General features: G+C 52.1%; 2 protein-coding genes across 2 annotated transcripts; both read right to left on the minus strand.

Annotated features, from left to right (window-relative positions):
* Nucleotides 1-5980: 5980 nt before the first annotated feature.
* Nucleotides 5981-9407, minus strand: PRG3 (proteoglycan 3, pro eosinophil major basic protein 2). Its single transcript, XM_065882164.1, has 5 exons — nucleotides 9347-9407; nucleotides 8590-8903; nucleotides 7771-7902; nucleotides 6841-6949; nucleotides 5981-6039 (listed from the first exon to the last, which is right to left on the minus strand). Exons 1-5 carry the CDS (start codon nucleotides 9405-9407, stop codon nucleotides 5981-5983), a joined length of 675 nt encoding a protein of 224 aa, XP_065738236.1.
* Nucleotides 9408-15478: 6071 nt separating this feature from the next.
* Nucleotides 15479-17820, minus strand: PRG2 (proteoglycan 2, pro eosinophil major basic protein). The gene is given in 7 exon segments (XM_065882436.1): nucleotides 15479-15537; nucleotides 15742-15823; nucleotides 15825-15854; nucleotides 16382-16513; nucleotides 16861-17034; nucleotides 17037-17140; nucleotides 17763-17820. Coding segments are annotated over 7 exon segments (639 nt in total).
* Between the last annotated feature and the right edge of the window lie 234 nt (nucleotides 17821-18054).

The following is an 18054-nucleotide window of genomic DNA, read 5'->3' on the forward strand; positions in this document are numbered from 1 at the left end:
AACTAGTGGCCACAAGGGCCTCCCAAATGCCAGACACTTTCACACACATTATCTCATTTAATCCTTAGAATAATCCTACGAGGTAGATATTAGCTTCCCTATTTTGAAGACACACTGAGACTCAGAGAGACTGAGTCGTTTGCCCCAGGCCACACAGCCAGGAAGCGAGAGAGCTGGGATTTGGACCCACGTCTGCCTAACTCCACTGCCCACACCCCACAAGGAGAGAATGAACCCCCGGGGAGCGTCTGCCCTGCTGCTTCAGCCTCCTCCACCTTGACCGTGATTAGTTTCAGCTTAGTCAAGAGTAAGCCCCATGCTGTCCCCAGGAACGCAGGCAGGCCCCGTTTTAGGGGAGACCAGTAGGACTGGGGTGCGGGGTCTCTCTCTGACTTGGGTGGGTCCCAAATTCAGAAGGAAATAGGAGGCGTAACTCTCAGTGAATTCTTCCTTCCGTCTCCCCAAGCGAGAGAAGAGGCCATTCTCATTTTCTCTGGGACCTCCACGAGCTCATACATATTCCAGGCCCCTCACTCCGGGAGCCCAATTAGGCTCCCCCAGGGCGGGACGGGATTCCCCAACCTGGTGCCCTGTTCCAGGAGGTCAGCTGGTCTCTTCCAACACGTCGACGGAAAGGTCCGGTGAGACCCAACGCCCGGCGAGCAGCCGGTCAGCAGGCCAGTCCCCGCGGGGCCCTAATGAGGTGGTCGGTCCTCTAATGGCAGAAACTAAAGGGGCTTTAGGAACCATCTTGTCTGATTCTCTTGTTTACAGATGAGCAAACTGAGGCCAGGGAGGGAAAATGACTCGTCCAGTGCCACGCAGTTAGTGGCCCAAAGAGAACCAGGTGTCCCACCACTCAGGGAAGGAGGAAGGAACAGGCAGCTGGAAGGCTGCCGAGAGCACGCCAAGCCCACCCCGTCTTCCTTTGCCCCGACACCCCCTCCCCTTCTGGGCTCTTCCACAGTGGAGGCCCAGAAATCTCACCAGGGCAGAGATCAGGAGCAGATCCAGGTTTTATGAAGCCTGAAGCATATGCAACGTGGGTCAGCTTTTAGGATTAGAAGAGGCTCAGGCAGGTGAGTGGCCCTGGAGTGTAAGTCTCACTAGCTTCACGGTAAATGCCTTGGAAAGGTTGGCTTGCAGGCCTTAGCAGAGACGAGCTTAACTGTACACGGAGGGCTGGCCCCTCTACAGAAGGTGCAGGGCAGCTCGGGGGGTAGTTCAGGAAGGCCCAACCCCTCTGATCCCCCACCCCAGGGAGAGAAGCGGTGAGATTACGCCACATGAGGCCCATCACCCCTTTCTCCACTCTGCCTTCACCCCCAGCCCCATCCTCAAGAGGATGGGGTAACACCTCCCCATGGGTGGCCTAGGGAATCAGGCAGCATCCAGAGATCTGACCAGCAGAGACATCAGTGAAGGCAGTGCTGAGCTCTCCCACCAGGAGCCCCAGTGAATCCAGCTCTCCGGAGGATAGGCTGAGGCTGGGGTCACAGGGATGCTCTCTGAGGAGGAGACAGAGGCAGCTCTGTCCTGCAGGGACCCTTTCCTCCAGACTGGGGTGGTCCTCCTACGGGCGCATCAGCCCGTCCTGAGACTGCCAGCCCATCCCCAGCCTGAGCTCCTGTACGTGTGAGCCCGATGTTGTCTTCCCCGTGGCTGAACTAGGTTATGGCTCCCTGTGCAAGACTTAGGGCTGATCTCAGTAGTAATACCAGTAACTAACTGCATCGCGTGTGCTCAGTACAGGCACCAACACAATCACGTGACCCCTCACACCAACCCTGGTAAGCTTGCTGTGGTTTGTCGTTAACCCTAGAAATAGAAAAAGAAATTTGCAACGCACGGACATTTGACCTGAAACCCACGCTCATTCCTAACAGCCCGGCATCAAAGCTAACGTTTAGTGATAACTCACCATCGCCAAGCAATGAGTTAAATGTGTGACAGGCATTGTTTCATTCAACCCTCATTTTATAGAAGAAACTGAGGCTGAGTAAGGTTTTAAAACGGAAGTGGTAGAGCTGGGACTTGAACCCAGACCGTCATGACTCCAGAGTCTGGGATCTTGACTGCTGGGTCATATCTGCCTGGGAAAAACTAAGAAATCTGTTGGCACCTTCTTTTCTACATGCGTTAGGCCAAAGCAGATTTTGGTGCAGTAACAAGTTAATTGTGAAACCTCAGGATTTAATACAACAGCGTAGGTCGGCCAGCCCCTTCCACCTGGCAGCTATGCCATCTGAGATACATGGACCCCCAGATCACTGTGGCAAGGAAAGTGAGAACTGGAGGATCATGGATGATCATAGGGGATCATATAAAGGCCAGGTCTGGGAATACTGGGGAATATAGTCTTCCTAGGTCCCCAGGATGAGAAAACTGTGAGCACAGCACTCTCTGTTTCATTAGCTCCTTTCTAATAGCTTTTCTTCTCCACAGCCCCCCGCCCATACACACTAACAGTTACACACATTTTTCCCTTCTGTGTTCCTCCTCACAAAACCTTGTTCTCGGCAAGTTACCAATCAATCTTCCAGAGGTATTAATAGACAACACACTCAGGAGTTTCTTGTCCTAAGAATATTTGCTTTTTAATCAAGGGCTTCAAGTCTGAAAGGCCTTAAACAGCCAAAGGAAAGAATATATAATGGTTGAAACTGAGGCCCACTAACAGACAGCACTGGACATTTGAAGGACATCTTTTCTACCCTGGCCTGCCTCAAGCAAGCTTCAGTCTGGAAGGGTCTGAGCACCACCCTACCCCACCCCTTTCTCCTCCCTCCCTCTACCTCTGGCCTTGGCTGGCAGTATATTTGGTTACTGGGATTAGCTAGAGCCCATTCCCCACCAAGGAGATAAGTGGAGGCTGATAAGAGGGGGCTTGCCATTCAGCAATTCCCAGAAATACCAGTCCCAGAGCTACCTGTGCAGAGCTCATCCTTCCCACCCCCCACTGCTTCTGCTTCTTTTAGAAGCACAGCATCAAGATTAGCTTGTTGCAGTACACAGTGCAAGGACTTGGGTAGGGGCCTGACCTCAAGGCAGCTCCCCTTCCATGCCCTTGGGGAGACTGACATGCTGGGATTAGGAGCTTCCTGACCCAATCTCTATCCAAGGCAGATGGATAGAGTCTACTGAGGACAGGCCTCACCTAGAGGCAGTTCCCAGGGCCCAGCACTGGTGAGGTTCATAGCAATGTCAAGGCCCCTTCTCCTGTTGCCAGAGCCCTGCTCGTGTTCAAGGGGCTCAACCCTGCTGCTTCACCACCAGCCACTTCCCCTGGGGCTCTCCGATCCTGTCCTGCTCCATCAACTCCAGCATCTTTAGAAACAAAGCACGTCTGGCAAAACTGGATTTTCTGTTCCAAAAACTCCACATCTGGTGGGAACGTAAATTGCTACAACCACTATGGAAAACAGTATGGAGGTTCCTTAAAAAACTAAAAATAGAACTACCATATGATCCAGCAATCCCACTACTGGGCATATACCCTGAGAAAACCATAATTCAAAAAGACTCATGTACCACAGTGTTCACTGCGGCACTATTTACAATAGCCAGGACATGGAAGCAACCTAAGTGTCCATTGACACATGAATGGATAAAGAAGATGTGGCACATATATACCATGGGATATTACTCGGCCATGAAAAGAAACGAAATTGAGTTATTTGTAGTGAGGTGGATGGACCTAGAGTCTGTCATACAGAGTGAAGTAAGTCAGAAAGAGAAAAACAAATACCGTATGCTAACACATATATATGGAATCAAAAAAAAAAAAGATGTAGACATAGAGAATGGACTTGATGACATGGGGTGGGAGGGGGAAGCTGGGGCTAAGTGAGAGTAGTAGCGACATATATACACTACCGAATGTAAAATAGTTAGCTAGTGGGAAGCAGCCGCATAGCACAGGGAGATCAGCTCGGTGGCTTTACGATGACCTAGAGGGGTGGGATAGGGCGGGTAGGAGGGAGGCTCATGAGGAAGGGGATATGGGGACATATGTACGCATATGGATGATTCACTTTGTTGTACAACAGAACCTAACGCAGTACTGTGAAGCAAGTAAACTCCAATAAAGATCTATTAAAAAAAAAACTCCACATTTCATCAGATAGCTGTACAGATACACACACACATACATGCACAAAGGTAGACCTGTACACAGGTATGCTCAGACACACTGACATGTACACATACTCCCAAAGACACTGGCCAAAGACACAGCGGTACACACATGTGTATGCATGTGCAGATTCAGGAGTATAAGGTACAAAGCTACACAGATACACACACTCAAAGATGGACACAGACATACAGGCATATCCATAAATAGAGATGTATAAAACGTACGCACAACACATAAACACATGCTGACTCACACACAGATTTATGCATATTTACAAATATAGATTCACATATACACAGGTATCCAAAGACTGACTCTTGTACACACCAAGATACATATACACACGTGTATGTGTGCGCCCCCAGAAATACTTGTACGTTCTCCCTGTGCCCCATGTAGAACTACACCCCCAAGAAGTCTCTCTTTCTATCCCTCTCTCTCTCTCACAACCCGGGGCTCTCTGTCCTCTGAATACCCAGTTTCCAGTCTGAGTTTCTCGCTTCATCAAGCCCAGATCCTTCCTGGAGCCCAGCCTGGAACAAAGTTAAGAGCAGCAACAGTGTTCTCTCTCAATGTCCCCAGGATCCGAGAAAATGGGAGAAGCAGAGGAGACCTGGGACTGTAGAACCAGCATTGGAGCCACACAGCTACAGATGCCCTGACTTTGGCCCCAAGGCCCTGGGATGATGGGCTTCCCTGTTGGCGCAGTGGTTAAGAACCCGCCGGCCAATGCAGGGCACACGGGTTCGAGCCCTGGCCTGGGAAGATCCCACATGCCGCAGGGCAACTAAGCCCGTGCGCCACGACTACTGAGCCTGCGTTCTAGAGCTCCTGTGCCACAACTACTGAGCCCACGCGCCTAGAGCCTGAGAAGCCCGCGCACCGCAATGAAGAGTAGCCCCTGCTCGCTGCAACCAGAGAAAGGCCTCATGCAGCAACGAAGACCCAACTCAGCCAAAAATAAAAGTTAAAAAAAAATAATTTTTTTTAAAAAGGCCCTGGGATGAGAGGCAGCTCCCTCCTGAGAATGCGGCCCCTCTAGGGAGGGGAGGTAGGCTGGGGACCAGGGAGGTGATGAAGGATTCGGGGCACAGTGAGGAGGACAGCCACCCTCCTGGGAATGGAGTGGGGAACCATCTCAGAAGAAGTTGGGGCCTCTGAACTCACACACACAGGTGGCTGGGAGAGTGGAAAATAGGGGCCATTATCATAAGTGAAAAAGACACAGGTCTCGAGAAGCCGGCCGCCCCGAGAAACTACTTTCTCTTCCCCCCTACGTGGTTACCCCAGGTGGGACCTCAACGGTCCATCCAATTCTTGAATCGGCCACAGAGCCTCCATTTTGGAAAGCCGCCACTCCCACCCCGCCCCGCACACCTTACTGAGTCCAAACAGAGCAACAGGGTCAGTTCCCCACCCCCTCACCAAAGGAGTTCTTCCTCCCTGGACCTGGGGCAAGTGGGGCGCGCGGGGGTGCGGGGGGGAATCCTCAGAGCCGGAACGAAAAGGACCGCCGCCCGGTACGCGCTCCGCCCCCAGGTGGCGCTGCAGACACACCCCGGCGCCCCGCACCCCCCCGCACCCCCGCCCCGATCCGGCGCCCTACTCCAACATCTTTTACTTTCCTCAAAGTCCCACCCCACTCCCCACGAAACCGGAGTGAATGCTTCCAGGATTTTCCAACCCAGAGTCCAACTCCTCTGAAGTGCTCAATGAAGAAACAAGAGTCAGGAGATGCTGTTGGAAGGCTGACTTTATGATCCAGAGAGGCTGGGGACAAGTGCCAAGGGTAGGACAGAGGCCACCAGGAGGGCGTGAAGGGAGGATCTCCGTGCCTCTGGCTTAGAAGGCGCAGACGAAGGGCAGACGACTTCGGCATCCAGCTCGTCGCCACCGACCCCCTAGCGGTAGAGAGCACAGCGCTGTCAGCTGCCCACCTGAGTGTGGCCTGTGCTCCCTCGTCCCCTCCTCAGGCACCTCATATGTCATCTTGGCCTGCCATAGTCATGATCCGATGGCCACAGGTTTCCCACACATCCAGACTCGCCATTGATCTCTTCCCTTGCAGAGGCGATGTGCTGAGTGCTTTATACGGACTATCGTTTAATCCTCACAATGACTCTCCAAGAGGTCGGTGCTATCATCACTCCCGTTTCACAGATGAGGAAACTGAGGCTTAGTGGGAGTGATAACTTGCCCGCGTCTCAGCCGGCGAGTGGCACAGCTGGCGTGTGACTCTCAGCCATCTTACTCTAACCCATATGGTCCAGCCACTGTAATAAGTTCCTTCACATCTGACAGCCGTGCTGTTCAAAGCCGGCAAAGTCAGCCACCCTTAACTCCCACACCTTCACCTCATCCGTCATCCACGCCTTACAGTCACATCTGTTCCCCCCATCTGTCCCATATTCACTCCTTGTCGCCATCATATCAGAGGAAGGAAAGGAGTCCCCAGGCCCTGAGCCTAGCTTTGCCTGGGAGGATGGAGAGTCCCCATCTAGCCCCTGTACCGGAAGCCTCATCACCTGGTTTTGCTCTGAGGAATACCTACCTATCAGTCGTCCTCACAGACAGGGACATTGGTTCTCCAGTTGGAGGGAGGGTGTGGGTTTGGGGAGGTGTGTTCAGGCAGCTCAAAGGGACATGTGTGGGAGTCCACCTTACCACCCCTTCCCCTTGGCCTGGTGCCCGGGCCCCCTCACCATTGGTGCACAGGGCCACACAATGGCCTCTCCCATTCCGAGGTTGCCCTGAGGCCCAGTATCCAAAGTTCCAGTAACTGCCATCAGTCCAGTAAAACTTCTTGTACCACTTGAACGAGAGAAGAGAGAGGCTGGGTCAGAGGGTGGAGGTCCAGAGAGACAGACAGATTCTGGGTCTCCAGAAAGCCCACTGAGTATCCCTTCCTGAACACTGTATATACAATCTCCTCTCACTGCCCACCTGGCTAGGATACAGTTGAGACCCACCCCTGAGGGTTCGCAGGCAATGACAACGGAAGAGCAAGCATCATTTCCGGCTATCACACTTCTCGAACTTCGCTGTGCACACAGATCTCCTAGGGATCTAGTGAAAAGTGCAGATTCTGACTCAGGAGGTCTGGGACGGGGCCCAAGATAGTGCATGTCTAATGAGCTACCGGGTGATGTTGATGCTGCTGGTCCGTGAACCACACTTGAGTAGCAAATATAATGGCCCTTATTTGTCCACAATCCCAAGGCCACTCCGAGAGAAGGACCCCACTTTAGACATGGGGAAAATGAAATTTGGAGGCAGTCATTCAGCTAGTAAGGGACCAAACTAGATATAGAATCTATCTCCTGACGCCAGGAGTGTGCTGGTAAACGTTTAACAACCAGCTTTGGGGGAAGGTGAGAGGCTAGAGGGAAGAAAGAAACCTGATTTGTAATCATTGTCAATTTCCTTGGTGTAAATACATCCACCATGGCAGATTTCAAGCTACAAGCGTGAAGCCACTGAACATGGAGTTAGGAAGAGAGGCACTCAATCATCAGTTCTCCTAAGCCGGTATGAGCCAGCTTCAGCTGCTGGATGAGTCTTGATGCCAGCAGGTGGTCCCTTGAGGCAATCAGAAAGACCTTCGTGTACCTGGGAGTTGGCCCCTCGCTTACCCAGCCCTTGGCGTAGCCTCCAATCCAGACCTGTCCTTGGTTAATGCTGCTGACCCCGCACCGGATGCGATAGTTGAAATTATAGTTGTGGATGGAGACGAGGTTGCCTCGGTAGCACCTCCTGCATACATTCTGCAGAGAGAAGAGGTGGGGTAGAAAATTCACTGGTTTCTCTCAAGTCCCTGAGTCTCCAGGAGAGACCCCCTCATCCCTTTCCAAGTCAGAAATCAGGGATCTATTGCCCCCCTGAATCCCGTCTCTTGTTCCTTTATCTGGTGTCAGGAACTTCTTGCAGAAAAGAATAATAATACTCAGAATAACTACAGCCACCATTCACTGAGAGTTTACAATGAGCCAGGGACTATTCTAAATACTTTCCATGTATTATTTAAATCCTCACCACAACTCTAAGAGGTGGTACCATACACCTCCATTTTACAAATGAAGATCCAGGAGCCCTGAAAGGTGAAGTGACTTGCCCAAGTAAAATGGCTGGCGACAAGCAAAGCCGGGATTTGGCACAGGCATATCTTATACCAAAGCTTTTTATCTAAACCAGTGGTTCTCAAAGTGCGGTCTCCCGACCGACAATATCACCACCTGTGAATTTGTTATAAATGCAAACTCTTAAGCCCCAGACTTGCTAAATCAGAAGTTGAGGAGATGGGGCCCAGAAATCTGTGTTTTAACGAGACTTCTAGGAGACTCTGATGCATACTCGGCCTGGAGAGCCATTAGTCCAAATGATAGGGAACAGAAGGTTGGCTCCACTCTTGTCTCCTCCACCTGGTCCCCGATAGTAGCCTCCCTGCCATTTACCTGAGCTTTCCAAAACTTCCTCGGGGTCCGCACCAACAGGAAGCGGCAGGTCTTGCACCCAGGGCTGCCTGGAAGCTGAACTGTGTCCTCTTCCTTAGGGCACTGCAAATCCTTGTCTAGGGCAGCTGGGTCTGACTCCATGGCCCCCTCATCCTCAAACGCATCTTGATAGCTGGAAGCCACAGCGTCCTCTCCCTCTGACTCAAGTGCTCCATAATTCAGGGCCAGCTCTCCCTCCTGTTCCCCCGAACCTTCCAGATCCTGGCTCAGGTCAGCCTGTGTCTCTCTGCTGCCCAGATGGGAGGCGTCATTCTCTGGAAAGAAGAGGTAACCTGCCATCAGGCCGGGCTCTCTGTTCTTCCAGGACCACGGACAGCTCTGATGGCCCCACTCAGCCTTCCTAGGGACGCCATCTGGAACCAAGACTGGAAGGACCCCTTGGGGGTTGGGCAAGCCAGGATTCTTGCATCACACACCCAAAGGCATGAGAACCTGGCTGACACCACATGTGGGGTATTTTGGGAGTGGGAGGCAGCACCTGTGAGAAGCCCTCATCTTCGCAGGTGGGTGTTTTTCCTTGCAAAGGAGCCCTGACGGAAAGTTCAGGTCACAGTTCTGAGTCCAGGAGAAATCTAACTAGAGGTGGGCTGGGTCAACTGAAGAGGGGAGGCTGTGGCCCTGGCCCACAAGAGCAAAAACAGATGCAGGAAAGAAGAGAAAAGAGAAAAATGGATGAGGAGGGAAGGGGAGGACTTACCCAGATTAAGAGCAGAAACTGTCCCCAGCAGGAGAAGGGGCAGAAGCAGGGAGCATTTCATATCACCTCAGTCTTGTGACAGGGACACAGCTTCACCTTCCCTCCTTGGGGACTTCTCACGAGTCTGCACGGCCCCTGGCACACAGTGGAGATGCAGTGTTTGCTTAACTGGTGGCTTACAGGGCAAACTAGAGAGCTTCCTTCTCCCCCACTGAACAGACCCTGAGCTGGAGAATCAAGAAAGGAACCGGGGGTTGTCAGCTCAAGTACAAAAGACCCTTTTTCCTGAGAGCTCCATCACTGTTCCCTGGGGCAGCACTCAGCTCAGATGCTAGCCACCGTGGGAACAGGTCTGCTCACACTGAGGGCCAATTTCACTCACACTGGGGGTGAAAGGGGAAGGATAGTGGCCATTATGGTCCTAAGGACAGGCCTCCAGGGTATTTGCCATATAGGGTCCTGCTTCCCCCAGCCCTGGACCTCTCCTTCCCGGGCAGCCGAGCGGGCACTTACGTCCTCAGAGTCCGGAGTCCACACTCTCAGTGCCTCTGGCTGCTGGGTGCCAGAGGCCACCCTTATACTGGGCTTTTGGGGAAGTGGGAAGAAGCCAGGACGATTGCCCCAGGCTTGGGCTGGGGGGCGGGACAGTGGAGTTGATAAGAGGTTTGCTCAGTCCTCCCACCCTTGGGCCCTGCTCTCTGCTGGGACTTTAGGGACCTGCCTCTTGCCATATGCAGGTGCCCAAACACCCTAGTATGCTCGAGAAGGCCCCAGATGACGACTGTCCAGGCACGATTATCAGCACCCCTAAAGGGTCCCAGTCTGAACAATACTCCTTAGCCCTAGGAGCTGCCTTCCTCCGGTCAATATTCCAGTAAATGAAGTGGAGAATCCCAGGGAGTGGGAGACCACAGGAGAGGAGGTAGGAGATGAAGGGGAGCCTCAGCCCTTCTGAGCTCTTATCTAGACCAAGTACTTTATGTGCATTGCATCCCTGAAACCTCACCTTCCTAACCTCAGTCCCATGAGAATGTATGATTAGCCCTACTGCACAGATGTGAAAAATGAGATTCAGAGAGGGAAAGTGACTTGCCAAGGTTATGCAGGAAGTGGGGGAACTGAGATTTCTAAGCCTTTGGGGCTCCCAACATGCTCTACTCACCCCATCTCTCTCTCTCTCTCTCTCTCTCTCTCGCCCTCCCTCCTTCACTCTCTCCCTCTCTCTCACTCTCCTTCTCCCTCTCCATCTCTTTCTTATCTTTAAGATGTGAAAAACTTTTGCTCCTTCCTTTATGCTGTGGCTCTAGATCAAGTTTCTCAACCCTTGCACTATTACTATTTGCAGTCAAATCATTCTTTGTTGAAGGTTGGGGGAGGGGCAGTCCTGTGTCTTGTAGAAAGTTTAGCAGCATCTCTGGGTCTCTACCCACTAGATGTCAACCGTGCCTCCCCAGATCATGTCACTCAGAAATGCCCCCACACATTTTCAGATGTCCTCTGGAAAGAAAAAGTACCCCTGTTGAGGATCACTGATCTAGAACATGCTATTTTGTCCAACCTTGAGGCATATCTTTCTGGCAGGGAGGCAGCAGCTGGAATGGAAACCTTCATGCAGAGTCATTCAGATGCTCTGTGGGCCAGCCTCCCCGCACCACCCCGACTCCCCATCTCCCACCAGCCCTCTGTCACGACCAAGGTCAGGACTAAGGGGAAGGCGCTTGCCTCAGTTGCAAAATTCAAGGGGACACTGAAGAACTCAGTGGTCAAGGTAAATAAACATTTAATGCCATCTTTCTTAAAAATCAGAATCTATGTAAAGCTACCATGATGAACAAAACGTCAAAATATTAATCAATCAAGTTCCAGCCACATTCGCTGCAATCCAAGGACAGGCCAGCAAGTGCTGAGCTTTGATTTTGCCAGACATCACTGCCAAGAACTTGTGGCCCTGTCAGGGTGGGTGACTCCACTCTGTGATATCCTAGCATATTTGTTCCTTGGATTCCAGCCCAGCCCTCCAGTGCTCAGGGCATCAGGGACAGGTCACCCAGAGGGTGAAAAGGCCTGGATTCCTTCTACTCCTCTGCTCTCTCAGGGGACCTACAAATGGAGAAGTATCTGAGAGCTCACTTCTGGGCCCTGAATGCAGAGTAACGGTCTCGGCCGTTATCTCCCTGGCCCAACGGACGCAGCCCTCAGCTTATCTACTTGACTTGGGGGTTGATTGACTAATTCCAGGGCCCAAAAACCTGGTCTCCAGAGTTCAAGCAGGAGACTTCCCAGCTGGGGAGGGGTGGAAAGCTAGCCCCCCTCCCCCTTATTCTCCCCAGTCCTGGGGTCCAGGCCAGGGGCCTCATTTCACTCAGTGGTTGGGATGACCGAGAAGGTCGGCTACTCCCGTTAGCCAGCACCACGATAAGCTTTACAAGCGCTGTTTCATTTAAACGTCCCTGCATTACACATCAGGAAACGGCATCTCAGCTTAAATAAGTTACCCGAGATTACACAGCAAGTCAGAGGCAGACCTGAACCAAGACGTTCCGGCTCCTTAGTCACCCCACACCTGCATTCCCTCTACTTCCTCTCTCTGGCCTGCCCCTCCCTGGGGTTGACCTGGGGCAAAGACATCCCAGGGCCCTGCTCAGTCACCGCGGTGATGTCTGATGTAAAACTGGAAATAACTCTTTTTTTTTTTTTTTTTTTGGCCGCGCCATGCAGCCTACAGGATTTTAGTTCCCCGATCAGGGATTGAACCCACGCCCCTCACAGTGGAAGCACGGAGTCTTAACCACTGGGCCGCCAGGGAAGTCCGGAAATGACACTCTTGAAGGTCCACCATATTCCAAACGCTATGCTTCATTAAGGCTTTCACATCCATTATCCTACTTACTGAATCTTTACAAGCATCCTGCCAGTTAGACACTGCCATCCCAGTGCGCAGACCTACCACACAAGCTCAGAGAGGTGAAATAGCCTGGCCAAGCTCACACAACTAGTTAGAAGTGGCATGTCTGACCCTAGTCTGTTTGACTCCTACATCCTTGCTTTCTTTGATTCACCCAAATGCGTTACGCCCAGACTAGCCCATGGTGCCCACCTTTTCAGCATCCATGAAACGCCAACTCTCTGGCTTACTGTTTGCATCTATGTTCATACGGGTTTCAAACTCCGCCTCTCGTCTCAAATTTCCATCCAGCCCCACGTTATGCAGAGGACAGTATAGTGTGATGTCTTGATAGAATGGAATCACCATTCCAGAGTCAGCCCCTCTGGGTCTCAGTTTTCCCCTCCATAAACCGACGCTAATGACAGGACCCACCTCAAATGAGATCAGCTCCAGTAAAGACCTCAGAACAGTACCTGGCAGGTGGAGCTGGGGGTAGCCCTTGTCAGGAAACTGAGACTGAACTGTGACCCTAATCAACAAGTAGGCACCGAGAGCTGCTTGAGCTCCTGCTCTGTGTCCTGCGTGATGATGCAAGGAACGCTAGGGCCACCATTGTAAAGACACGAGCTGAGTTTCCCAGAACCTACTTAGCATCATTTTGGACAGGAAAAATACCACACAAGCCCTTACCTGGGGACATAAGGCCAGTCCTCTTATTTCATTTAAAGCTTTTCTTGAGGGTATGCCTCTTTAACATGCATCCTGTAATGTGCCCTGTAGCGTGGACTGCTTGAGGCGTTGTCACGGAGGGAATGCACCCACGTAACCCAGGCCAGGTCAAGATACAGAATGTTACCAGGAGCCCAAATGCCTCCTTCATGCCCCCTTCTTTTTATTTTTTTTTTAAATATTTATTTATTAATTCATTATTTATTTATTTATTTTGGCCACACGAGGTCTTAGTTGTGGTGTGCGGGCTTCTTAGTTGTGACGTGCAGACTCTTGGTTGCGGCCCGCATGTGGGATCTAGTTCCCCGACCAGGGATCGAACTCGGGCCCCCTGCATTGGGAGCGCAGAGTCTTACCCACTGGACAACCAGGGAAGTCCCCATGCCCCCTTCTTGACATTAATCCCCCAAAGGAGACCTTTGTGGACTGGAAGTCACACTTGTGTCACAGACCACCGCCAACAGGAGAGATTTGTGAGGAATAAAACAAGGTCCCACCTTAGCACAAAGTCTCTTGATACAGACCCTAACACCTATTTAGTGCTTAATACATGAGGGGTTTTAAAAAAGAGAGGATGGGGCTTCCTTGGTGGCGCAGTGGTTGGGAGTCCACCTGCCGATGCAGGGGACACAGGTTCGTGCCCCGGTCCGGGAAGATCCCACGTGCCGCGGAGCGGCTGGGCCCGTGAGCCATGGCCGCTGAGCCTGCGCGTCTGGAGCCTGTGCTCCGCAACGGGAGAGACCACAGCAGTGAGAGGCCGGCATGCCGCACAAAAAAAAAAAGGGGATGTGTGTACACGTGTAACCGATTCACTTTGCTGTACAGCAGAAACTCACACACTGTTGTAAAGCAGCTATGCTCCAATAAAGACCAATAAACAATTAAAGGAGGGATTTTGTTACTCTTTATTAGTAGTACTGGAATAAAGAGAAGCAACGCCTCCCCACACCAGAATACAAAGTCCATGAGGGCAAGGAGGGAAAGTTCTCCCAGTGCATCCTCCACGGCACCCAGCACAGGGCTGAACTTGTAAGAGTGTCAGAATTCCACCGTCACGGATACCAAGAGAACAGCAGTTACAAAGGACCTCAGCGTGATTTCTATCTTTTTCAACTTCCTGTGCAACCTTGAGTAAGTAGCCTCTTCTATCTGGACCACCAGATAGAATGGAATCCCTGGGGCCATCTGTACTTCTAAGAATTTGAGGAGTCCTGGAGGAAAAGGGCTTCGGAGCATTGATGTCTTACTTTCTGCTCACCTCCCCATTGAAAGGAGGGTTCAGAGTGTCTTCCTTCTTCACCTCTGATTGGGACCCCCTCATCTCCAGCTGGGTTGGAGTCCAATGTCCCAAGATGAACTCAAGGGTAGATGAGTCTCTCATGCCTCCCCTCTGTGCTCTGTCCCCATATGATCACGTCCTGGAAACAGCCAACACTTCCAGACGTGAAATCCTAATGGTTGAAAGAACAGGCTCTGGAGATACTTGAATCACAGCACGGGGCACATTTAGATGTTCAGCCTTGGGTAAAAAAACAGGTCCTAACTTCTCTGAGCCTGGTTCTGTACAATGGGATAATAATTACTGCCCAAACAAGGTCATCTTTGTAAGATGCCTGGCGCAGCAGGGGGTACTTTGTGGGTACACAATAAGTGGTAACAATTAGTAGATGCTGGTGTGCTTGTATTACAAACATCCGTACGTTCCCGAATGGCAGGGAGCTGTGTCTTGTCGTATTCCCAAACCTTACGTAGAGTTGGACATATAGCAGTTTGTCTTATATTGAGATTCCCCGGAAACAGACCCTGAGGCAAGCATTTGAGTGCAAGTAGTTTCTATGGGAGGACAGTAGTAGGGAAGAGGAGAGTTCATATGGGGAAGAGAAGACAGCCAATAAAATGTGTGTTATAAAGCCAGCTACCTCAGTGGATAACTGGAAGTTAATCCCACTGAGAAACCCTGGGAAGCAGTGCCCAATACCTGCCCCAGAATTATTCCACCTGAGGGGGCAAAGGACTGGGGTACTCATACACCCACTCCTGAGAGTTGTGGGCTGTTCCCAGGGACATGTTAATATCCTGGCACATTAAGGCAACCACAGTTTGTGGGCGAGGAAGGAAAGGCCCTCAGATGTGGAGATGCAAATACAGTACACTGAGAATTCACCTTGAAAGTTTGGAGAGAGATGCGTGGTGTCCTGGCAGCACCTGCAATGCACGAGCCCGGTAATTGGGTGTGCTATGAAAAGGTCCACCTGAGCCCATTCCTCTGTCTCCAAGAGGGCCACACAGACCCCACCCCATGCTCCATCCTCCTTGAGAGTGATAGCTTCTGTCCCTTTTCATGAAAGACAGTAGGGTGGGGAGGTGTGGTCCTTGTACGGGCAGAAAGCTCGTGGGTAGGGCTAAGCAGAGTAGATCAATGGTGGGAAGAAAAAGAAATCAGTTTCAGGAAAACAATTTTATTGCTGGGGGCTGGAGGGGAGGGGATGGGAGGAGGCTGCCCAGGAAGATCCAGCTCAGTAGGAACAGATGAACGGGAGACCCACGCCACAGGGAGCTCGACGCCAGTGGCCTCCTGTGAAGATGCAACAGGAAGGGGTCTCAGCCTCTTGTTCTCCCTGACTCAGCCCCAGTAGGGCCTCCCCCTCTCCCTACCCCACACCTCAGTGGAGATGAGTCTGAAGAGCCAGGAGGCCTCTCCTTTGCAGGGTCTGGCTCTTCCTGGAGCCTCCTCCCTCCCAGGCCTTGCCGCTATTCATCGCCACTCCCACCACCTCACTTCCGGTGCACAGGGTCACACATCTACCAGCACTGCCCCAGGGCTGGCCAGCAGCCCCGTATGCAAAATTCCAGGGAGTGCCCGTCGAGCCAGCAAAAGTGTGTGCAGCGACCCTAGGGGAGGCAAGAGGGAAAGAGGTGGGCTGGGACGCTGGCAAAGGGAAAGCAGGTGGGCAGAGCTGGGACTATCCCTGCCTGACCCTCCCACTGCCCTCCAGGCATTGGCCCTTAAAGGACTGCTGGATCACAATGGACACAGTCCTGGTCAACCGAAATGTAGAGCCACAGTGATTGTCACCATCACATTCTATGCATTCCAGTGACACCCCCATCCCTTGGGCTCTAACAAGAGGTAGGGCAGGAGTTCCAACCCCATCCTACAGATGAGGAACGAGGCTCACGGTCTTGCCCAGGCCCTATAGACAGTCAGAGACTGAGCAGAACTCGCACCTAAACATCCTGATTCTAAATGCTCGGCTGTTCCCGATGCCTAGGCAGCCCCCTTGTTGCCTCACCCAGGTGTCCATCTATCCCCAGTTCTTCAGGGGATTGTGGAGGACAAGCACAGACAAATCTGCAGCAGGTTGAACATGGGCTGGGGTCAGGAGGTGCTCCCCACTGAGAGCTGGGGCCCCTCTTACCCAGCCGGTGACCTGGCATCCGCTCCAGATTTGGCCCTGGTTGATCTGTCGGACGAAGCACTGGATCTGGTAATTAAGGCTGAAGTTGTGGATGGAGATGAGTCTGCCCCGGTAGCACCTCTGGCAAGTTAACTGCAGGGCAGAACGAAAGAGGAAGAACGGTGTGCCCGTCCCCCAGGAATTCACATCACCTTAGTCCCGGGTGTCTAAGTCTCCAAAACTCACCCTCCACACCCCCAGCCCCACAGACATTTGAAGGCTGGAGATTAAGACGTAACTTCTGTTTCTACATGACCCTCACCTCTTACCTCCAACACCTCTGCGGGTCTCAGCCTCTGCTAACACCCCCAGGGTCCTCAGTGCGGAAAATGACCAGCGACACAGAGGCTGGAGACACCAGCTCCCTATCGCCACCCTAGGCCTCAGCCACAGCCACTGGCCACTCACCTGAGCATGAATAAGATTCAGGGGATCCTCACCAGGAGGAAGCGGCAGGTCTTGCATCCAGGGATGCCCTCCAGTTTTACTGTGTCCTCATCCTTAGGACACTGAAGGTCCCTGTCTACCTCATCCAAGGCTGAGGTGGACTCAACAGCCCCCTCTTCCCTGGGGGCATCTGCACTTCCAGAGCCGCGGTCTTCCTCTTCCTCTAGCAGCATCCCTCCACAGGGATCTCCTTTGCCTCACTTTCTGGCACCTCCCCAACCTGAGGCAGGGTGTCATCTCCCAAGGGGCTCTCAATGTTGGACATTTCAGTTCCTGGCAAGAAGAAAGGTCAAGTGCCCCTCCTTCACATCTTCCCCTGTTCCTCCCCAGAACCACGGACAGCTCCCTCCCGGCCCCAGGCATTTGCAAGCTGAGTCCAGGAAAGAGAGGAACCTGGAACAGAGCCCACCCCACCCCAGGAGAAGCCAACCTCCCACATGAGGTCCTTGTTGTTAAGGGCACGAACTTAGAGTCAGGCAGTTGTGGGTTTTGTTCTGGTTCCGTCATCTACTAGCTTTAGTTCTTCGTTTGTGATATGGGTATGCCACACCACATACCTCGTGGGGATGCTGTGAGGATTAAAGGAGATGATGCATAGAAAACTCTTAGCAGTGTACACTCGGTGAGCTCAAAGTAAAAGAAGGGATCATTTGATCATCGTTTGCATCTTGCAGAAAGGACAACATTGAGAACGTCACAGTAGAACCAAGACTGCAGACATGCAGATGCCCTGAGGAATCCCTTCAACTCCAGCTCTAGAGTCCCCGCTCCTTTCTGTGCAGAGATCCTGAAATAGGGGATGGCCGGAGAGGAAGGTGGCTATGTGACTCTGACCCTATAAACTATAGTAAGGAGTCAAGTAGAGAAAGAAAGGCTGAAGGCCAAGGAGACTTTCTCAGATGAAAAGCTGAAACTGTCCCAAGTAGAAGAGCCAGAAGTAGGTAGAGTTTCATTTTGGCTTTATCCTGCAATGGAGAACAGAGTTGGACACACACACACACACACATACATTCATTCATTCAGTAAATACTCCCTCCCATGACCAGCACAGAGCAGCTTGAAGGTAGAAAGCTCTGCAGCTCCAAATACCCAACTCACACCGCTCAACCCTCATCTCCACTTGCACCCTCCCCACACCCTGCCCCAGGGTTTATCAACCTAGAAACGATGAATGGATTCAAGGGGCC

Source organism: Phocoena phocoena, chromosome 8, assembly GCF_963924675.1.
Source record: "Phocoena phocoena chromosome 8, mPhoPho1.1, whole genome shotgun sequence".
Lineage (NCBI taxonomy): Eukaryota > Metazoa > Chordata > Mammalia > Artiodactyla > Phocoenidae > Phocoena > Phocoena phocoena.